This window comes from Mobula hypostoma, chromosome 19 (assembly GCF_963921235.1).
Source record: "Mobula hypostoma chromosome 19, sMobHyp1.1, whole genome shotgun sequence".
NCBI lineage: Eukaryota > Metazoa > Chordata > Chondrichthyes > Myliobatiformes > Myliobatidae > Mobula > Mobula hypostoma.
In genome coordinates, this window is record NC_086115.1 from 19,605,435 (window position 1) to 19,629,104 (window position 23,670).

The following is a 23,670-nucleotide window of genomic DNA, read 5'->3' on the forward strand; positions in this document are numbered from 1 at the left end:
ATAACAGCAGTGCATTTGTTCAATCCTCATGATACCCTTCAATGCATTCTGTGCCCACAGAGCTCTGGGAATGGATGAGAGTTTGTTTAAACGTCTGGAGAAAAATTCCGATGCAGTGGTTCAGCTAAATGTTCAATATAGAATGAACAGGTACCACCTTTAATTAAATGCATGGTTTGTTAAAAGTGTTTTGATAGTCCTTTAACAATGCTTTATCAACCTCCACAGAACAATAATGTCACTCAGTAATACGTTAATGTATGAGGGAAAGTTAGTCTGTGGATCTGAACAAGTGGCGTCCGCAATGTTAAAGCTGCCCAAGTCGTGTGAACTGGCCATAGATATTCCAGGGGCTTCCTGGTTGAAGAGTGCTCTGGAGCCAAATAATCCAGTTTGTTTCCTTAACACGGAACAGGTGAGATGACATTTAATGTTAACATAGAGCATTACAGCACAGGATAGGCCCTTCAGCCCATGAAGTTATGCGATCTTTTAACCTGCTCTAAGATCAACCTTCCCTCCTACATAGCCCTCCATTTTTTTGTCAATCATATGCCTGTCTAAAAGTTTCTTAAATGTTCCTAAAGTATCTGCCTCTCCCACCACTTTCTGAATGTAAAAAAAAATACCTCTGATATCCCCCTATACTTTCCTCCAATCACCTTAGAATTATGCTCGTTAGCCATTTCTGCCTTGGGGAAAAAGTCTCTGGCTAACATGCCTGTTATTATCTTGTGCACTTCTATTAAGTCACCTCTCAAGCTCGTTCACTTCAAAGAGAAAATCCCTTGCTCGACTTATCCTCATAAAGACATGCTCTCTAGTCCAGGCAGCATCCTGCTAAACTTCCTCTGAACCTCTCTGAAAGCTTCCACCTCCATCTTACAGTGAGACGACTAGAGCCTAACCAGAATTTTATAGAGCTGCAACATTACCGATGGCTTTAGAACTCAGTCTTCCGATTAATGAACACACCATACACCTTCTTAATAACCTATCAACTTGCACTATAACTTAGATGAACCTATGGATGTGGACCCCAAGATCCCTCTGTTCCTACACACTGCCAAGATTCCTGCTGTTAAATCTGTATTCTGCATTCAATTTCAACCTTCCAAAGTGAATCACCTCACTTTTCCGGGTTGAACTGTCACTTCTCAGTCCAGCTCTGCATCCTGTCAATTTCCTATTGAAACCTACGACAAACTTCTGTACTATCCACAATTCCATCATCCTTCGTGTCATCTACAGGAATGGTAATGCCTTGGAATTTCTGCTGTGTTTTTCTGAAGTTAAACTAATACTGGCATCACTCGCTCAAGGCACAGGAATATCAGTAATGGTTATCAGGAACCTTAGCAAATCAATAACATAGATACTCTTAATCTGACTAAAAATCCTATACCCTTCTTCCTCAGCTCAGTGCCCAATATCCCCACCCACTCAGCCTATGTAATATTTAAATGATTTCCATACTTACTGTGCAGGAAAGGAGGGAAACACTTCAAGATAGATGAGGCAACACACATCAAAGTTGCTGGTGAACGCAGCAGGCCAGGCAGCATCTATAGGAAGAAGCGCAGTCGACGTTTCAGGCCGAGACCCTTCGTCAGGGTCCTGACGAAGGGTCTCGGCCTGAAACGTCGACTGCGCTTCTTCCTATAGATGCTGCCTGGCCTGCTGCGTTCACCAGCAACTTTGATGTGTGTTGCTTGAATTTCCAGCATCTGCAGAATTCCTGTTGTTTGAAGATAGATGAGGGCTTTATTTAAAAGGAAACTAGCTGAAGGTCTGGTAGCTGAAGAGGGGGAGAAGGTGGCCGCAAGTGATTAGAAGGGAGAATGGACAGGAAGAGGAGCCTGACATTGGGGCACACGACAGGGATATAAAAACCAAAGAGAGTGAGAGAACAGTCTCTCAGTTGAGGGAAAGGTGGCATGGGGGGATTATTTTTGTTGTAAACCAGCCTTTAATGTTACGTAGAATATGTCACATGCAGTACAGTCCCATTTCAATTGAGGTATACTGTTTATCCAAGGTTCCAGCCCCTGAGACGGAAGAACAGTGTGGAGTGAGCAATGTAACCGAGGCTGATCTGGTGTACTGTTTGATAACAGTTTTAATAAAGGTAGGTCTGTTTGGATTTGAAAGAACTTTATGCACTTTACCAAGGTGAAGTGTTCTTAACACTAGTGAGCATAATTATACATTCTAGAGTGTTCCATTAATGCTAATTTGCCTAAACTGCAGCATGTTTCTGATTGTTATCTGAAATGCTTAAATTAAATCACCGTGTGAGGGAGGTATAGAAATGCCTCTAATTTGTGACTAAAACTGTATGTGCATACTTGCTAGCAACCACTGTGTGAATGTTGGTATATCTGTCATCACAAAGAGAACTTCTGTGATTGTGACCAAATATTATTCTTATTCTTATCAATGCCTTTGGTTTGATTTAGTATCCTTCTCCAACCTTCCTCCACATCAAAGGTTAATTTATTTATTATCAAAGCATGTATCCATGTACAACTCTGAAATTTGTATTCTCCAGATAGCCACAAAACAAAGCAACATGAAAGTCATTCAGGGAGAAACATCAACACCCCCTGTACAAAAAAAGAACGGCATCCTGATCATCAACCCCACCCCCCAAAAAAAACTCCACCCGCACGAAACAGAACAGGAACATCTACCCCACTCCACCCCTTCTGCACAAAAAACTAACAGAACATCAACCCCCAAACACCCTCCCCTCACACAACAAAATAGTAAATGAACCGGCAATAAAAAACACAGAATATAAAAACCATGAATCTGAAAAATTAGACAGCTTTGTGCAATTACACTTAGTGCCATTTGTATTTATCTGATCATGTCTGGTGAATCACCAGCTTCTCTTCCTGTCCTGTGCCTGCAGTTGGTGTTCTTAAACTCTGGTCTCTTTTATCTCACCTACTTGCTATCCTTTTAACAATTGTGCAGGTCACGGCATGACCTAGGCTGCAATGCTGAAGGTGGAAGTAAGCTGTGGCCAAGAGTGATATTGGATATTGGAGGTGATTGATGTGCTAATGCAAATTCTTGTGTTATTTTGTAAACAGGCTGGATGTAAGCCTTGTAATATTGGGATTATTGCACCATACAGACAGCAGCTTAAGACAATCTCAGTTTTGCTGATGAAGGACAAAGCTTTCAGTGCTGTTGAGGTGAATACGGTGGACAAGTACCAGGGCAGAGACAAAAGTGTTATCATTTTGTCCTTTGTTAGGAGTAACAGTGAAGGAAAGGTGAGTAAGGTGATGTCTGTGCTGTAAGCTGTTGTGTAATGTGGTGAAAGAATGTTAACGCCCTCCCATTTCGGCTTGGTCTGTCTTCATGTTGGCTCATGTTGAAAATCCTGCTTAATTACAACAGATGTCATTCTAGAGAAAAACCAAAGAATAACCATTCTGAAGCCCCATTATGCTGTTAACCCCAGTAACAGTTCCGCTCTGTCCACACTACAGGTTTTTGCTTTTGATTTTAATTTGAACAGCACAGTAATTTGAATATAATTGTTCCTGATTTGCTCATTTCAGCAAGCTACAAATTCTCTTTAGTGCATGTGAATAGGATTACAAAATGTAGGCAGTAACTCCATTGAACTTTCTTTCTTAAAGCTTGGAGAATTATTGAAGGACTGGCGAAGATTAAATGTAGCTCTGACTAGAGCAAAACACAAGCTGGTAATGATGGGATGTATATCAACCCTGTGCCAATATGCTCCTTTGAAAAAATTACTGGATCACTTGAAGAATGAAGAAATGATATCCTTAACTACTAATGATTTGTTTAGATAACAAAGTACAGTGGATTCCAGTTAATTGAGGCACATCGGGACCAGTACATTTTGGCTCAATTAAGCAGAAGCCCCAATTACCTGAAGTTTCCTAGAAATAGTTAAAAAGGTATAAAAAGATAAACTAATTTTAACCGAGTAACAAATTATATATTTAAATGGAATACAGAACAAATTAGAACACTACCAATACTACAAGAGTATTATAAAGCTGTATATTAGTTCCTAACAGTTATTGCTGGAGGAATTCATCCAGTGTACGCTGCCGTGTTCTTTAGATTGACAAAGTGAACAAAATCAACACAACCACTTAGTGTAGTCTGACTTCATACATTGGTTTTGACGATTGCATCTTCCAAATCTTCATTTTCAATGTAACATTCAAGATGATTGTTGATATCTTCAAATTCTTTGTAGTTCCTAACTTGGTGAAGTAATGAAGTCATTTCATTTTCATCTCTGGCTGTTTCTTGCATCTCCAATGCTTGAAATGGCAGTGAGCAAAACAGTTCTAAATTGTCTTGCTGCTCATTTCTCGTCAACCATCAGTGACAAATATCACTGCTTTTTGAACACAAATACGTGCAACTGACGCAATTTCAAAACTATTCACCCAAGCACAGTGTAGTGTCTAGTGGCTACACAAGTGCAAGTGACTGATGCTAGTTAGTCCCTGTCCTTATTAAGTGGAGTGATGCCACAAATAAACAAGTGGAATCCTTGCTATTTTCTTGATTAGTTTTTGTTCTTTAAGAGTTGTTCCAAATAAGTAGCTGCCCTGATTAACCATTGGCCCAGTTAAATGGAATCCAGTATATGTACAGGTAAGTAATGAAGACAGCAGGGTGTGGGACAGAGAGGTTCTGGGTAAAATTTCAGCATGGTCTGATTGGATGAAACTCCAATGTTTGCCTTGTGAAATGTGTTGGGCAGTCTTCATACAGATCCCAACCTTTAACCTTAATACCCATAAAATCACTATGTACACTGTCCAGCCACAGAAACTGTGTGTGATGGAGAAAATGTCTTACCCAATTAGGAAAAGATGGAGGGGAGTTACAGAGCCTTTTTCTGTTCTGTAGAAATGTATATTTTTTTCTTGTGTGAATAATGATTCTATACTCTTTGCACGTTGCCTTTTAATACTTTTTTTTTGTAACAAGATGTCTAAAGCTACCCAAACAATGCCTTATCGCTTTATCCCAAAATGTCTACAGTGAGAAGCAGATAGGTGGATATTGAGCTCCCTTTTGGCAGGATTAGGAAATATGTGGGGGATGCGTGGTGGTGAAGAGATGGTAATCTCTCCTTTGGTAAACAATGGAGTGTTCTTTTAAGATGGGTTGACGTTAGACCTTGGGCCAATGTGTAAGTGGTGCTTACTCAGTTGAGAGAAGTTGTAACAAAAAAAGCCTTGCAGATTAATAAGCCACCAGATATGAGCTCAGATGACAAATGATATGTCCCACCTACACTACAGCACTCCTCAGCCTGAGCACCAACCAGTCTGAATCTTAAACTGCCTTTGCACACTGCAGCCTTGATCATGACTGGTCTGTGCCTTCAGCTGCTGGCGCGTGATTTTTTTGGACCAGTCTTTTCAGATTGCACAGCAAGTCTTTCTTTTCCTTAACTAAGTGTACATCATTGACCTTCCTCCTGCAGCACACCAACTCACTACTGTGAACTGAGCCAATTTATCATTGTGAATAATGCGAAGATTGTGAACAGCTGCTTCCTGGTACACAACTCAGTGAATAAGTATACTAAGATCTTAGCATCATCTACCTCCTTGATAAGTGTTATTTCTCTTATCAATGTTTGACAGTAATTTGAATTTTATTGTATTATTAAATAAAATTTCAAGCCCTGAGATTCTTATTGCTGAATCAGTTCAAAAATACTTCTATCCTTTCATGTTCTTTGTGATATTGAAGACAAGTATCGTGACTGGTTTGTTTAAAGCTAACTGCATTAAGGTTGAAAACCTTTTTTTCCACCAGGTGACTATGCAGAGCATTTATAACATTGCAGCCCAAAGCATGTAATTGCATAGTACTGTATGCTGAAACCAGCATGTGATTGATTACGATCATACTGAGCCATTGTGGCATGTCTGAACAGTATAAGTAGGTGAGATGTTCAATCATTATGCACTTGGCAGTAACTGAACATTTTCATGTTGTATAATGTCTATATTCTGGTTAAAAAGTTACTTGAGGGGATTCTGAAGGACTGGATGTATCCCTCATTTGGGTCTAATGAGGGATAACTTGGGAAATTGTTTTTCAAGGATGTAACCAAGAGGATAAATGAAGGTAGGATAGATGAGTGGATGATAGATGAAAAAACCAAGAGGATAGGTAAGTGGACATTGTCCATGTGGACTTGAGCAAGACCTATGACAAAGTTCCTGGATAGAGGTTAATCTGGAAGGTTGGATTGCATGCAATCTAGAAAGAGCTAGCTAATTGGATTTGTAAGCAGAGAGTGATAGTTGAAGGTTGTTATCAAGGACTGGAGACATTGGACTAGTGGTGTACTACACAGGTTGCAACTGAGTATGTGTTCTTTTGATTGACAAAATCAGCATAATCACCTAGTGTAGCTAATGGACTACCTTCGTACAATACTTTTGATGATTGCATTCTCCAAATCTTCATTCTCATTGTAACATTCAAGATGACTGTCTACACCTTCAAATTCTTCGTAGTTCCTAATTTGTTGAAGTAATGAAATCATTTCATTTTCACCTCCAGCTGTTTCTTGCATCTCCAAGCCTGAATGTTCGAAACTGCAGTGAGCAAAACAGTTCTGAATTGTCTTGCTGCTCATTTCTTGCAAACTATCAGTGATAAAAGTCATTGCATTTTGAACACAAATACGTGTAACTACATGATTTAGAAACTGTTCACCCTAAGCACAATGTAGTGTCTAGTGCAGGGGTAAGCAACCTTAAACATAAATTATTTTCTAGCATGCGTTATTCATTAATTTGAGGCAAAACATAACTAGATGTTTTTAAATGGATAATTCCTATATTTCAAGTTTTTTATGGCATTTATCTGGCTCATCGTCTGCACATTAATATGCAGTCCAGCCCACAGAGGCAAAAAGGTTGCCATAAGACCATAAGACAAAGGAGCAGAAGTCGGCCATTCAGCCCATCGAGTCTGCTCCGCCATTTTTGTCGACCCCTGGTCTAGTGGCTACACAAGTATAAGCGACTGACGCTAGTTAGAAACTGTTAACAGTCTCTTGTCCTAATTAAGTGGTGTGGTGCCCTAAATAAACAAGTGGAATCCTTGCTATTTTGTTCTTTAAGTGTTGTCCCAAATAAGTGGCTGCCCTGATTAACCAATGGCCCAATTAAACGGAATATACAGATTGAAGACAGCAGGGGTGTGGGACAAAGATGTTCTGGGTAAAATTTCAGCCTGGTCTGATTGGATGAAACTTGTATTTGATTTGTGAAATGTGTTGGGCAGTCTTGATACAGATCCCAATGGGATTGGGCCTTTAACCTTAATTCCCATAATTTCACTATGTACACTGTCCAGCCACAGAAACCGTGAGTATGTGAAAAAGAAAATGTCTCACCCAATTAGGAAAAGATGGAGAGAAGTCACAGAGCCTTTTTCTGTTCTGTAGAAATATATATTTTTCTTTGTGTGATTAATGATTCTGGTGAGTCTTTGCACTTTGCCTTTTAATACTTTTCCTGTAATGAGGTGTCTAAAGCTACACAGTGAACTACCTGATGCTTTATCCCAAAATCTCTTGACAGTGAGAAGCAGATAGGTTGAAATTGAGCTCCCTTTTTTTGCCAGTTTTATGAAATATGAGGGGGGTGTGCTGTGGTGAAGAGATGGTAGTCTCTCCTTTAGGGATGATGGAGTGTTCTTTTAAGATGGATTGACATTACCCTTCCCTTTCTTACATCAGAGTGTGGGATGAGGGTGGTCCTTGGGCCAATGTGTAGGTGACGCCTGCACAGCTGAGAGAAGCTGTAACAAGGAGATCCTTGGTTCAAGTTGTCCTGGCTCCTGAACTCAACCGTTGCCAGCAGTGCCTTCACAAGTAAGCCTTGTAGATTAATAAGCCACCAGATATGAGCTCAGATGACAAATGATAATGTCCTACTTACACTACAGCACTCCTCAGCCTGAGCACCAGCCAGTCTGAATCTTAAACTGCCTTTGCACACTGCAGCCTTGATCATGACTGGTCTGTGCCTTCAGCTGCTGGCGCGTGATTTTTTTGGACCAGTCTTTTCAGAATGCACAGCAAGTCTTTCTTTTCCTTTAAGTGTACATCATTGACCTTCCTCCTGCAGCACACCAACTCACTACTGTGAACTGAGCCAATTTATCATTGTGAATAATGCAAAGATTGTGAACAGCTGCTTCCTGGTACACAACTCAGTGAATAACATACTAACTTTTTAGCATCTTTTACCTCTTCATTAAGTGTTGTTTGTCTTATTAATGTAACCTATGTTTGACTATAATTTGAATATTATTGTCTTATTAAATAAAATTTCAAAACCAGAAAACCTTATTGCTGAATCTGTTCAGAATTATTTGTGCCCTTTCATGTTCCTTGTAAATGGAAAGAGAAATATTATGACTGGTTTGTTTAAAGCTAACTGTATTCGGGTTCAAAACCTTGGTTTTTTTTCCACCAGGTGACTATGCAGAGCATTTATAACATCGCAGACCAAAGCATGTAATTGCATAGTACTGTATGCTCAAACCAGCGTGTGATTGGCTACGATCATACTGAGCCATTATGACATGCCTGAACAGTATTAGTGGGTGAGATATTCAATCATTATGCACTTCGCAGTAACTGAACATTTTCATGTTGTGTAATGTCTATATTCTGGTTAAAAAATTACTGGAGAGGATTCTGAAGGACAACATCTATCAACATTTGTATAGGCTGGGTCTAATGAGGGATAACTTGGGAAATTGTTTCTCAAAGAGGTAACCAAGAGGATAGATGAAAGGAGGATAGATAAGTGGGTGATAGATGAATTAACCAAGAGGATAGATAAGTGGACATTGTCCATGTGGATTTGAGCAAGGACAATGACAAAGTTCCTGGTTAGCAGATTAATCTGGAAGGTTGGATCGCATGGAATCTAGAAAGGGCTAGCTAATTGAATTTGTAATTGACCCAGTGGTTGGAAGCAGAGAGTGATGGTTGAAGGTTGTTTATGGGACTGGAGGCCTGTGACTAGAAGTGTACTACAGGGTTTGGTACTGGACTTTTTAGTTTATTTCTATAAACAATTGAGACATTATGTTGCAGTTGAACAAAACGTTGACGAGGCTGCACCCCTTTCTATTTCGTTTAATGCCCTATCCACTGCCCTAGTTAGGTGATATGCCAGGACCTAGGTCCCAGCATGATTCAGGTGGAGCCCATCCATCGGAACAGCTCCTTCCTTCCCCTATACTGGTGCCAATATCCCACTAATTTAATCCTACTTCTCCAACACCAATCTTTGAGCCGCACACTTAGTTCTATGATCATATTTACCCTGTGCCGATTTGTACTTGGGTAAGGTAACAATCCAGAAATTATTGCCTTTTTGGTTTTGCATTTTAATTTAGTCTCCAACTGCTCAAATTTCTTCAGCAGAACCTCTTGTTCTTCTTGCATAGTTGGTACTCAAATGATCCACAACAACTGGATCTTCCCCCTCCCACTCCAAATTCCTCTGCCGGTTAGATAAGATGTCCTGAACCTGGGCATCAGGCAGACAACACAGCCCATCATTGCAAACAGAGAATTGTGTTTATTCCCCTAACTATACTATCCCCAATTACATCTAGATTACTTTTCTCTCTCCCCTCGAATGACTCCTTGTGCATGGTTTAGTTGCACATCCTTCCCATGCCCCCCCCCCCCACCTTCACAGGGAGCAACCATTTCAGACAGGTTGGGTCAGCTCAAGAGCTTGACACTCCTCCAACACTACCTCTTGGGTACCTCTACTTGCCTAACTCGCATTCACACCCTCTTGTCCCTGCCACAGACTGAATTTGAAGTGGTTAATCTAATGGGTGTGACTGCCTCCTGAAACACAGTAACTCTTCCCCTCTCTGATGCATCACAGTGTTTGAACCTCAGAACCCAGGTCATCAGTTTTGAGCCTGAGTTCCACGGGCAGGCAACACTTGCTGCAGATGTAGTCTTCCATGGGAGGCCTTATTAAAATCCATATAGACAACATCCACATCTCTACCTCATCAATCACATTTTTGGAAAAACCCATTCAAGTTGGTAAGTGATAATGACTCCCTAAATTAGGCCATAGTTTCCAAATGTTCATAACTCCTATCCAAGAATCCATTCCGATACCTTCCCTATGACTGATAGGTGACTCATCGATCTATAATTTTCAGGATTATCCTGATTATGTCTTGAGGAAAGGAACAACATTAGCTACTCACAAGTTGTCCAGACATCGCCTGTGGCTAGAGAGTACATGAAAACTTTGTTCAAGGCCCCAGCAATCTGATTAAGTCAATTCCTGGGATAAATCACATCAGGCCTTGACTTGACCTTAACATTTTTCAAAAGACTCTACATCACCTCTTGTTTAATCTCAAAATGCCAAATTGCATTAGTATGTTCTTCACTGATACAAAGTACACATTTAGGAGCTCACCTATATATTCTGCCTCCAAGCATATAGATTCATACAACATGGAAATGTGTCCAGCTGGTCCATGACAACCAAGATTCTCATCTAAAATAATCCTATATCCTTTGGCCCATATCCCTCTAAACCTTTCCTATACATATAGCTGTCCAAGAGTCTTTCCAATGGTGATGTATCTTCCTCAATTGGTTTTTCTGGCAGCTCATTTCATATACTGACAACTATGGATGAATAATTTGCCCCTCAGGTTTCTGTTAAATCTTTCTCCTCTCACCTTAAACCTACGCCCGCTAGTTTTTGATTCCCCAGCCTTGGGGAAAAGACTGCACGTTCATCCTACCTGTGCCCCTCATGGTTTTATATACCTCTGTAACTACAGAGTGCTCTTCATTTTCCTATGCTCACAATCTCCAATCTCTCCATAACTCTGTCCCTCGAGTCATGGCAACATCCTCATAAATCTCTGCACTCTTTCCAATTTAATGGTACTTTTCCTATAGCTGGTTTACCTAAAACTGAATAAAATACTCCAAATATGGCCTTGTCCCAACTTTTATACTTGGTGGAGATCAACATGGCAAAAGCTGCATTCACCACCCTGCCGATCTGTGACAGCCCTTTTGGGGAAACGTGCTTGTAGTCCTAGGTTTCTGTTTTACAACATTACTCACGGCCCTACTGTTCACTGTGAAAGTCTAACCTCATTTGTCTTCCCAAAATGCAACAACTTATCCGGATTAAGCTAATTTGCTGTTGGTTCACTTAGCCAGTTGATCGTGATGCCCAAAATCCTGGCAACCATCTTCACTGTCAGCACCACCACTTATTTGGTATTTATCTGCAAACTTACAGAACATGCCATATACATTTTCTTCTCAAACATCGATATCACTGACAAATAGCAATGGGCCTAGCACCAACCCCTGGAGAACACAACTAGTCATGGGCTTAAATCCGCAAAACAACCTTCCACTTTGCTTCCTTCATCAAGACAACTATGTATCAAATTAGCTAGCTCTCCCTGGATCTTATGTGATCTAACTTTCCACAGCAGCTTTATATGTGGAATCTGATCAAAAGCCTGCTGAAGTCCATATAGACCATGTTTACCTCCCTGCCCTGATCAATTTTATTTTAAAGGTTAGCTTTATTTTGCACATGTGAAATGTGTCAAACTAAAATGATCAGATTGCGCTGTGCCACACCTCAGGTACCTACTTAGCACACCCACAACTCATAACCCTAACTGTACATCTCCGGAACGTGTGAGCAAACTGACATGGTCACAAGGAAAACATAAACTCTTTACAGAATTAAACAGAACTGTAAGGCATGCCATGGCATGAAGAAGTACTTCAAAAAATTCAATCAAATTCAGGAGACAGTATCTCTCATGCACAAAACCATGCTGACTACCAGGTTTCCCCCGCCATCCGAAGGTACTGCGTTCCTATGAAATGGTTCGTAAGTTGGAATGTCGTAAAACGAAGAAGCAATTACCATTTATTTATATGGGAACATTTTGTGAGTGTTCGCAGACCCAAAAATAACCTACCAAATCATGCCAAATAACACATAAAACCTAAAACAACAGTAACATATAGTAAAAGCAGGAATAATATGATAAATACACAGCCTATATAAAGTAGAAATACTTTTCCACAATCATTGCCTGCACTGTTCTCCGTAGCAAAAATCTCACGCAAATGCTCTTGGCAAAAACGGCGCAAGCGCTCTCGGCAGAAAACCTCACACAAGTGCTGTTGGCAAAAACACTCTCTCCAGTAACCTTTAAGCTATGAAGCTGCCAAATCATACCAAATAACACGTAAAAATACACAGCCTATTTAAAGTAGAAATAATTTATGTGCAGTGTAGTATCACTTATGGGAATCAGGAAGACAGCGCAGAGCACACTGATGATGGTGTGTTAGGCTGAGTCGTCGGAGGCTGGGGTGGTGCAGTGGCTCCCACCCTCCGGGCCACCAACCAATACCGATCCGCGAAGAATGTAGGGGTACAGCGGTAGCCAGGAGGCACACATCACATCTTTTAAGAAAAAAGCCAAAATAAACATGCTAATTAATTAGGTGCCGCCCGGCACGTAATTGTCAGCCCAGATCAGAGGCAACGCAATCGGCAATTGCCTCCGATCTGGGCCGACATTTACGTGCTGGGCGGCACCTAATTAATTAGCATGTTTATTTCGGCTTTTTTTCTTAAAGATGTGCTCTGTGCCTCCTGGCTATTGCTGCATTCTCTGTGAATCGGTATCTGTCTGTGGCCTGGGGGTTGGGGTGGTGGGACACTGGGTTGTCGTCTGTTTCCATCAGGGCAGGCAGCTCATCTTCTCCTATGAATGCCTGCCTTGATGTCGAAGGTCGAGGTTCGTCGTCTGCTGTGACTGATGTGGAAGGCTTGAAAAACGACAGTATGCTTGACTGCTGAGCCTTGCGCATTTTTCTACCATACAGTTCTTTGTAAGCACTCAAACCATCTTGCAAATATGCCCTAAACCGATGTACGCTTTCAAAATTAAAGTCGTACTTTATCATTGCAGTGAAAATCTCACGCAGTTGCTTCACGTTCAGTTCCTGGACAACTTCACTTTCGGTCCGTTCGCTACTGCATTCAGTTTCAATTGTTATCCTTTCCTCTTCCAATTGCATCAGCTCTTCATCTATCAGTTCTTGGTCATGGGATGCCAAAACCTCTTCAACATCATCTTTGTCAGCTTCCACAAGCCAAACTCATTCTGTCCTTACTTCGTTCACCACGATCGAAACGCTTAATTATGTCTAGTTTTACGCTAAGTGTAACACCCTTACGAGCTCTTATAGGCTTTTCCGATACCTTAGAACTCATCTTGTTAACGGATGCTCACAGGCATGTGTTTAAGCAATGCCGGCTAGAATGCAGTTCCGAATCCCAGGGAGAGTGGCTGCTCAGGGCGTGCGCTGCCTTTTTTTTCCCACGCACTGCTTTTTTCGCGTGCAGCCTTTTCTCGTAACAGTGAAAACACCTGTTGGCGAAAACAGGTCACTAATGTAGGTCTTTCGTAACAGTGAGGTTTCGTAAAGCGAACATTCGAAAAGCGGGGGACACCTATTCCTATTCAACACCTGTGTTACCAAAATTGCATGCCCTCAGAATCCCCTCTGGTAACTTGCTTACTACATTAGTTAGACTTGCTGTTCATTAGTTCCCAGGGGTTTCTTTGCAGCCTTTCCTGCATAAAGGCACAACATTCACAAACCTCCAGTTTTCCTGCACTTCAGTGATGCACACTGTAAACCTCAGCTAGGGCTCCCGCAATTTCTCACTTGGTTTCTGTAGTGTTCCTCAATCTAAGATATCCAATACCTCCTCAGCTGTAATGCACTGTCCCTAAAACCTTCATATTAACTATCTCAATGCTGATTGAGGACCATGTCATCTCCTGCAGCTCCTTACAAAGATGTCCTCTTTGGTCTTTGAGGGGCCAGTTCTCTACCTAGTTAAACTTTTTCCTTTACCATATCCTTCTTGCGTATACTCCTACATCACTTCTACTCCTCTGGGGACTCACTTGATCCCTACTGTCTGCAACTAACTCATGCTTCCTTTTTCCTGACCAGAGCCTCAATATCCCTGGTCATCCAGGTGTTCCCTACAACCTTGCCCTTCACTCTAATTGGAACATAGAAACACAGAAAACCTACAGCACAATACAGGCCCTTCGGCCTACAAAGCTGTGCTGAATATGTCCTTACCTTAGAAATTACCTAGGGTTACCCTCTATTTTTCGAAGAAATGTCGTGTAGTACCTTGAACTCACAATATCTCACTTTTAAAATCCTCCCACTTGATATTGCCGGATGTGCCGATACTGCAAAATCCTACTCCAATCAACTTTTAAAAGTTCCTGCCTTTTAGAACAGAAGTATACAGCACATTATAGGCTCTTTGGTCCACAATGTTGTGCTGACCATGTAATCTCTTCTAGGCATCCGTTAGTCTTGCGAGACCATGGATTTGCGCATGGAAAGTCTTCACTCTCCAGAGCGCAGGCCTGGGCAAGGTTGTATGGAAGACCAGCAGTTGCCCATGCTGCAAGTCTCCCCTCTCCACCACACCGATGTTGTCCAAGGGAAGGGCATTAGGACCCATACAGCTTAGCACCAGCGTTGTCGCAGAGCAATGTGTGATAGAACATCGAATAGTACAGCACAGTACAGGCCCTTCGGCCCACAATGTTGTACCGACCCTCAGACCCTGCCTCCCATATAACCCCCCACCTTAAATTCCTCCATATACCTGTCTAGTAATCTCTTAAACTTCACCAGTGTACCTGCCTCCACCACTGACTCAGGTAGTGCATTCCATGCACAAACCACTCTTTGAGTAAAAAACCTTCCTCTAATATCCCCCTTGAACTTCCTACCCCTTACCTTAAAGCCATGTCCTCTTGTATTGAGCAGTGATGCCCTGGGGAAGAGGCGCTGGCTATCCACTCTATCTATTCCTCCTATTATCTTGTACACCTCTATCATGTCTCCTCACATCCTCCTTCTCTCCAAAGAGTAAAGCCCTAGCTCCCTTAATCTCTGATCATAATGCATACTCTCTAAACCAGGCAGCATCCTGGTAAATCTCCTCTGTACCCTTTCCAATGCTTCCACATCCTTCCTATAGTGAGGTGACCAGAAAGGGACACAGTACTCCAAGTGTGGCCTAACCAGAGTTTTATAGAGCTGCATCATTACATCGTGACTCTTAAACTCTATCCCTCGACTTATGAAAGCTACCACCCCATAAGCTTTCTTAACTACCCTATCCACCTGTGAGGCAACTTTCAGGGATCTGTGGACATGTACCCCCAGATCCCTCTGCTCCTCCACACTACCAAGTATCCTGCCATTTACTTTGTACTGTGCCTTGAAGTTTGTCCTTACAAAGTGTACCACCTCACACTTCTCTGGGTTGAACTCCATCTGCCACTTCTCAGTCCACTTCTGCATCCTATCAATGTCTCTCTGCAATCCTTGACAATCCTCTACACTATCTACAACACCACCAACCTTTGTGTCGTCTGCAAACTTGCCAACTCACCCTTCTACCCCCACATCCGGGTCGTTAATAAAAATCACAAAAAGTAGAGGTCCCAGAATAGATCCTTGTGGGACACCACTAGTCACAATCCTCCAGTCTGAATGTACTCCCTCCACCACGACCCTCTGCCTTCTGCAGGCAAGTCAATTCTGAATCCATCTGGCCAAACTTCACTGGATCCCATGCCTTCTGACTTTCTGAATAAGCCTACCATGTGGAACCTTGTCAAATGCCTTACTAAAATGCATACAGATCCCATCCACTGCACTACCCTCATCTATATGCCAGGTCACCTCCTCAAAGAACTCTATCAGGCTTGTTAGACACGATCTGCCCTTCACAAAGCCATGCTGACTGTCCCTGATCAGACCATGATTCTCTAAATATCCATAGATCCTATCTCTAAGAATTTTTTCCAACAGCTTTCCCACCACAGACGTAAGGCTCACTGGTCTATAATTACCCGGACTATACCTACTACCTTTTTTGAACAAGGGGACAACATTCGCCTCCCTCCAATCCTCTGGTACCATTCCCATGGACAACGAGGACATAAAGATCCTAGCCAAAGACTCAGCAATCTCTTCCCTTGCCTCGTGGAGCAGCCTGGGGAATATTCCGTCAGGCCCCGGGGACTTATCCATCCTAATGTATTTTAACAACTCCAATACCTCCTCTCCCTTAATATCAACATGCTCCAGAACATCAACCTCACTCATATTGTCCTCACCATCATCAAGTTCCCTCTCATTGGTGAATACCGAAGAGAAGTATTCATTGAGGACCTTGCTCACTTCCACAGCCTCCAGGCACATCTTCCCACCTTTATCTCTAATTGGTCCTACCTTCACTCCTGTCATCCATTTTTTCTTCACATAATTGAAGAATGCCTTGGGGTTTTCCTTTACCCGACTCACCAAGGCCTTCTCATGCCCCCTTTTTGCTCTCCTCAGCCCCTTCTTAAGCTTTCTTGTTTCCCTATATTCCCCAATAGACCCCTCTGATCCTTGCTTCCTAAACCTCATGTATGCTGCCTTCTTCCACCTGACTAGATTTTCCACCTCACTTGTCACCCATGGTTCCTTCACCCTACCATTCTTTATCTTCCTCACCGGGACAAATTTATCCCTAATATCCTGCAAGAGATCTCTACATCGACCACATGTCCATAGTACATTTCCCTGCAAAAACATCATCCCAATTCACACCCGCAAGTTCTATCCTTATAGCCTCATAATTTGCCCTTCCTCAGTTAAAAATTTTCCTGTCCTCTCTGATTCCATCCTTTTCCATGATAATGCTAAAGGCCAGGGAGCAGTGGTCACTGTCCCCCAGATGCTCACCCACTGAGAGATCTGTGACCTGACCTGGTTCATTACCTAGTACTAGATGTAGTATGGCATCCCCCCTAGTCAGCCTGTCCACATATTGTGACAGGAATCCATCCTGGACACACTTAACAAACTCTGCCCCATCTAAATCCTTGGAACTAATCAGGTGCCAATCAATATTAGGGAAGTTAAAGTCACCCATGATAACAACCCTGTTATTTTTGCACCTTTCCAAAATCTGCCTCCCAATCTGCTCCTCTGTATCTCTGCTGCTACCAGGGGGCCTATAGAATACCCCCGATAGAGTAACTGCTCCCTTCCTGTTCCTGACTTCCACCCATACTGACTCAAAAGAGGATCCTGCTACATTACCCACCTTTTCTGTAGTTGTGATAGTATCCCTGACCAGTAATGCCACCCCTCTCTATCCCTTTTAAAGCACTGAAATCCAGGAATATTGAGAATCCATTCCTGCCCTGGTGCCAGCCAAGTCTCTGTAATGGCCACTACATCATAATTCCATGTATGTATCCAAGCTCTCAGTTCATCACCTTTGTTCCTGATGCTTCTTGCATTGAGGTACACACACTTTAGCCCTTCTACCTTACTACCTTTACACCGTTTATTCTGCTTCTCTTTCCTCAAAGCCTCTCTATATGTTAGATCCAGCTTTACTCCATGCACTTCTTTTACTGCTCTATTGCTCTGGGTCCCATCCCCCTTGCAAATTAGTTTAAACCCTCCCGAACCATGCTAGCAAACCTACCTGCAAGGATATTGCTCCCCCTCGAGTTCAGGCGCAACCCATCCAATCTGTACAGGTCCCACCTTCTCCAGAAGAGATCCCAATGGTCCAAAACCCTAAATCCCTGCTCCCTGCACCAACTCCTCAGCCACGCATTCAACTGCCATCTCCTCCAATTCTTACAATCACTGTCACGTAGCACTGGCAGCAATCCTGAGAACGCCACCCTTGAGGTCCTGTTCTTCAGCCTTCTGCCCAGTTCCCGAAACTCACACTTCAGGACCTCATCCCTCTTCCTGCCTATGTCGTTGGTACCAATGTGTATCACGACTTCTGGTTGCTTTCCCTCTCGTACTAGGATGTCATGCACCCGGTCAGAGACATCCCGGACCCTGGCACCCGGGAGGCAACAAACCATGCGGGTGTCCTTCTCGCGTCCACAAAATCTCCTGTCTGCTCCCCTGACTATAGAGTCTCCAATGACGACAGCCCTCCTCTTCTCCGTCCCACCCTTCTGCACCACCGGATCAGACTCAGTGCCAGAGGCCCTGCCACTGTGGCTCACACCTGGTCGGTCATCCCTGCCAACAGTATCCAGGATGGTAAACTTATTATTCAGGGGAATGGCTACAGGGGTGCTCTGCATTACCTGTCTGCTCACCTTCGCTTCCCCCCCGCCCCCCTGTCACCCAACGACCTGCTTCCGACAGCCTAGGTGTGACTACCTCCCTGTAGCTCTCATCTATGACTGCCTCATTCTCCCTTATGAGTCGAAGGTCATCCAGCTGCTGCTCCAGATTCCTTACACGGTCTTCCAGATCGCCCAGCCGTATGCACTTCTGGCAGATGTGACTCTGCGGGAGAGGGGCGTTCCCCCAAGACTGCCACATCTCACATGAGAGGCACATCACCGTCTCAGGAGACATTGTAAAGACTAACTGCGAGCAAGCTTGTCCTCCGCCTCTTCTCGTCGAAGCCTCTCGAATCAAAGCCTCTAAGTTCCACTCCTTCACTGGCCCACTCACTCACTGGCCGCTTTCCACAGGCCTTGCTCAAGGACACAACACGTTCCCTCGGCTGAGGCTTGAACTCATGACCTTCAGGTCGCTCGTCCAATGTCTTAACCACTTGGCCACGTGCCTACTCTTTTCTAGAAACTGCATATAATTTCTCTATTCTTCTAAGCTCCATGTACCTATCTAAGAGTCTCTTAAAAAGACACTATTGTATCTGCCTCTACCACCGTTACTTGGTAGTGCATTTCACGCACCCACCACTCCGTGTGAAACACTTATTTCTGACATCCCCCTTGAACCTACTTCTATTACTACTACGTCGACTCAGGCTAAGGGGGTCGGCATCGGGCACGATGACGGACTCTCCACTCCTCTGTCTCGCTCATCAGTGTGTTCAGTTCATCTACATTAGCCGCGCCATTGTCTTCTAGGAGTGTGTTGACCATAGTCTTGGGAGGGCACCCAGGGTTCATCCTCCTGTGCTTGGGGTCCAACATGATGACTAGGCGTAGGCAGTGCCCCGCTAGTTGCAGTCTTCTTGCCTTGATTTTAGTGGTGAGCATCGGTAGGTTGTTATAGAGTTACTTCCTACTTCCAAACACCTTAAAACTCTGCCCCCTTGTGTTAGCCACTTCAGCCCTGGGAAAAAGCCACTGGCTATCCACGTGATCAATGTGGGTCTTTTATTGTCAAAATCTGGCTTACTCCAATTTAGAATTTTAACTCGCTGATCAGATCAACTCCTTTCCATAACAAATTTAAAACTATTAGAACTGTAGTCTCTGATCCCAAAGTCATCCCTCAGTGACTTATCCTGTCCCATCTTTCAAAAGTAGGTCAAACTTGGCCCTCTCCTTGGTCAAGCTCTCAGTATATTGTAATAGGAAATGTTCCTGAATGCATTGAACAAATTCCATCCCATATAAGCCCTTAATATTGTGGGAGTTCCAATCTATACTCGGGAAGGTAAAATCACCTATTATGAGACTATTTAATATAGCAACTATCTGCTGTCTCCCTTCGTATTTGTTTTTCTAATTCCCATTGTGAGCCTATAGAACAATCCCAACAAGCTGAGCATCTTGCACTTCTCAGCTCCACCCATAAATCCTCACTGGATTTCATCACAGTAACTTCATCATAGACAACAGCTGTGATGCTTAATCTGAAATGCAACACTCTCCTCTTTTCTAACCCACCTGTAGTTTTTCCTTTGCCCATTAGGGACTCTCTGACCTTCCAACTGGGAGTACAGGATCTGCTTGGGGAGACGTGAGTTAGGCATCCATACCGTTTGACAATAATAACCTAGTCCAATATAGCTATGCATGCTCTGAGTTAGAACATATAACAGTGCGGCACAGGAACAAGTCCTTCAGCCCACAATGTCGTGCTAAACCAACTAAATTAGTAATCAAATGGTCAACTAAACTATTCTCTTCTGCCTACACAATGTCCATCTCATTCTACTTTTGTCATTCATTATCTAAATGTCCTTTAAAAATCCCCAATGTATTTGCCTCTGCCACCACCCCAGGAAGCGCATTCCCACCAGTCTGTTTTTTAAAAAAAACTTGCCCCCTAGCACCTTCAGCTCATGCCCTCTGGCATTAGATATTTCAACCCTGTTCTATTCTCTGTCAATCTAGTTTAGCCCCTCTCACAAGCAAATCAGTCCACTAGGATAATGGCTCCCCTCCATTTTAACTGCAACCCATTCCTCTTGTGCAGAAATGTAAGCTTGTTTAAGGGTTTTGAATAGCTTTGCCCCACTACAGCAGGTAAAAGATGGTAAGGTGAAGGAATCATGGTTGACGAGAGGTGAAACATATAGCCAAGAGGAAGAAGGAAGGATACTTAAGGTTAGGAAGCAAAATTCAGACAGGCTCAAGGTAGCCAGGAAAGACCTTAAAAAGGCTAGAAGGGGGCACGAGAAGGCCTTGGTGTGTAGGATTATAGGGAAAATCCACGGACAGTGGTGCTAGTAAGTTTGTGAACTCTGTAGAAGTTTCTCTATTTCTGCATAAATATGACCTAAAATTTGATCAGATCTTCATGCAAGTCCTAAAACTAGATAAAGAGAACCCAATTAAATAAATAACACTTGGTCATTTATAAGAGACTACTAGACAGGTATATGGAGGAATTTAAGGTGGGGGCTTATATGGAAGGCAGGGTTTGAGGGTTGGCACAACATTGTGGGCTGAAGGGCCTGTACTGTGCTGTACTATTCTATGTTTTATTTATTTATTGAGAAAAATGATCCAATATTACATATGTTTGCTGGAAAAAGTATGTGAACCTTTGCTTTCAGTAAGTGGTGTGACCCCTGGTACAGCAGTAACTTCAACCAAACATTTCCCGTAACAATTGTTCAGTCTTGCACATTGACTTGGGGGGATTTTAGGCCATTCCTCCTTACAAAACTACTTCAACTCTGAGATGCTAGTGGGCTACCGTACATGAACTGCTTGCTTCAGGTCTTTCCAGAACATTTCTGTAGGATTTGACTTGGCCATTCCAAAACACAAATTTTCTTTTTTAAACCATTCTGTTGTCAATTTACTCTTGTCCTTTGGATTATTGTCTTGTTGCATTATCCAACTTTTATTAAGCTTCAGGTGATAAACTGCTACCTTGACATCCTCCTGTAAAATGATATGATTTTGAATTCCTTATTTCTTCAATGATCGCAAGCTGTCCAGGCCCTGAGGCAGCAAAGCAGCCCCAAATTACTTTGCTCCTTCCATCAAGCTTCACAGTTGGGATGAGGTTTTGGTGTTGGTGTGCAGTGCCCTTTTTTCTCCAAACATAAGAATGTGCATCACTGCCAAGAAGTTCAACTTTTGTCTCATCTGTCCACTGAACATTGTTCCAGAAGATCCAGGTGGCCTTTTGCAAACTTGAGATGTGCAGCAACTTTTTTTTTGGAGAGCAGTGGTTTCCCGCGTGGTGTCCTTCCATTAATACCATTCTTGTTTAGTGTTTTTCTTATAGTGGACACATGAACAGCAAGTCCTAGAGATTTCTGTGGGATTTTTCACTCCCTTCAGCATTGCCTGGTGTTCTTGGTATGATTTTTGCAGGATGCCCACTCCTTGGGAGAGTAGCAACAGTACTGTGTTTCCCCCATTTGTAGACAATTTCTCTTACTGTAAAATAATGAACACTCAGGTCTTTAGAAATGCCCTTGTAGCCTTTTCCAGCTTTGTGCATCTCTACAATTCTTCTAAGGTCCTCTGAAAGTTGTTCTGATCGAGGCATGGTGCACATAAACAGATCTTTCTTGAGAAGAGAAGGTCTGTCAGTATCCTGACTTTTTGTGTCTTTTTTATAGGATAGGTACCTTTACAACCCACACCTCCAATCTCATTGATTTGAACACCTGACTCCAAATAGCTTTTGTAGAAGCCATTAACCCCTGAGGTTCACATACATTATTTAACAAATACATGTAATATTGGATTATTTTTCTCTAAAAATAAATAAACAAATATAATTTTTTGTGTTATTTAATTGATCAGAATTTAGGCCATTTGTCCCATTGAGTCTGCCCGGACATTTCATAATGGCTGATCCATTTTCCCTCAGCCCCAATCTCCTGCCTCCCCCCCCTTTCCCTTTTACGCTCTGACTCATCAGAAATCTATCAACCTGTATCTATCAGCCTTAAATATACCTAAAGACTTGGCCTCCCCAGCTGCCTGTGGAAACGAATTCCACAGATTCGTCACTCTCTGGCTAAAAGAATTCTCCATTCTAAAAGGATGCTCCTCTATTCTGAGGCTGCATCCTCTGGTCTTAGACTCTTCCTACCATAAGAAACATCTCCGCATCCAGTCCATCAAGGCCTTTCACCGTTTGACAGGTTTCAATGAGGTCACCCCTCATCCTTCTGAAATCTAGTGAATACAGACCCAGAGCCATAAAACATTCTCCATTTGACTAGCCATTCAATCCTGGAATCACATTCGTGAACCTTTGAACCTTCTCCAGTTTCAGCACATCTTTTCAAGGTTGAGGAGCCCCAAATTGCTTACAGTACTCTAAGTGAGGCTTCATCAGTGCTTTACAAAGTTCAACATTACATCCTTGCTTTCATATTCTAGTCCTCTTGAAATGAATACTAACTTTGCATTTGCCTTCCTCATCACAGACTCACCCTGCAAATTTACCTTCAGGGAATCCTGCACAAGGACTCCCAAATCCCTTTGCACCTAAGTTTGTTGTATTTTCTCTCCATTTAGAAAATAGTCTACCCGTTCATTTCTTCTACCAAAGTGTGTGACCATACAATTCCCAACACTAATTCTATCTGCCACTTCTTTGCCTATTCTCTTAATCTGTCTAAGTCCTTATGTAGCCCCTCCACCTTTCTTCGTATTGTCTGCAAACATTGCAACAAAATCACCAATTCAATCATTCAGATCATTGGCATATAACGTATTAAGAATTGGTCCCAACCAGAAATGGCTCCTTTTATTCCTACTCTTTGCCTCCTACCAATCAGCCACTGCTATATCCAGGCTACAATCTTTCTTGTAATACCGTGGGCTTATGAGCAGCCTCATGTGTCGCACCTTGTCAAAGGCCTTCAAGAAAATCCAAGTACACAACATTAACTATGACTCCTTTGACTATCCTGCTTGTTATTTCTTCTAAGGATTCCAACAGACATGTTAGGCAAGGTTTTCCCTTGATGAAACCATGCTGAGTATGGCCCATTTTATCATGTGCCTCTTAGTACCCTTTGATCTCATCCTAACGATTGACTCCAACATCTTCCCAACCACTGACATCAGACTAACTGGCCTATAAATTTCTTTCTTCTGCCTCTCTCCCTTCTTGAAGAGTGGAGTGACATTTGCACTTTTCCATTATTCCAGAATCTAATGTCTCCACAATCTCTTCAGCAACCTCTTTTAGAACCTTCAGATGTGCACCATCTGGTCCAGGTGACTTACCTACCTTCA

The 23,670-nt window shown here is 42.6% G+C and overlaps 2 protein-coding genes across 6 annotated transcripts in view; one reads left to right on the forward strand and one right to left on the reverse strand.

Moving 5' to 3' along the window:
- Nucleotides 1-9,576, forward strand: part of dna2 (DNA replication helicase/nuclease 2) — an 84,852-nt gene extending 75,276 nt beyond the window's left edge. Inside the window, exons 17-22 of the mRNA XM_063071483.1 lie at nucleotides 61-150; nucleotides 229-415; nucleotides 2,039-2,128; nucleotides 3,102-3,287; nucleotides 3,660-3,806; nucleotides 5,482-9,576. Of these exons, the coding sequence (XP_062927553.1) occupies nucleotides 61-150; nucleotides 229-415; nucleotides 2,039-2,128; nucleotides 3,102-3,287; nucleotides 3,660-3,806; nucleotides 5,482-5,529 (748 nt within the window). The 3' untranslated portion in view covers nucleotides 5,530-9,576. The remainder of the gene's footprint in view (nucleotides 1-60; nucleotides 151-228; nucleotides 416-2,038; nucleotides 2,129-3,101; nucleotides 3,288-3,659; nucleotides 3,807-5,481) is intronic.
- The window catches only part of LOC134358885 (uncharacterized), a 37,350-nt gene that overhangs the window by 8,308 nt on the left and 5,372 nt on the right, over nucleotides 1-23,670 (reverse strand). The window contains exon 2 of one of the 5 annotated variants that reach the window (XR_010020973.1): nucleotides 30-64. The exons of the other annotated variants lie outside the window; for them this stretch is intronic. The gene's annotated coding sequence lies outside the window, so the exon portion shown is untranslated. Of the gene's footprint in view, nucleotides 1-29; nucleotides 65-23,670 lie in introns of those variants that run through there. 5 annotated transcript variants of the gene reach the window in all.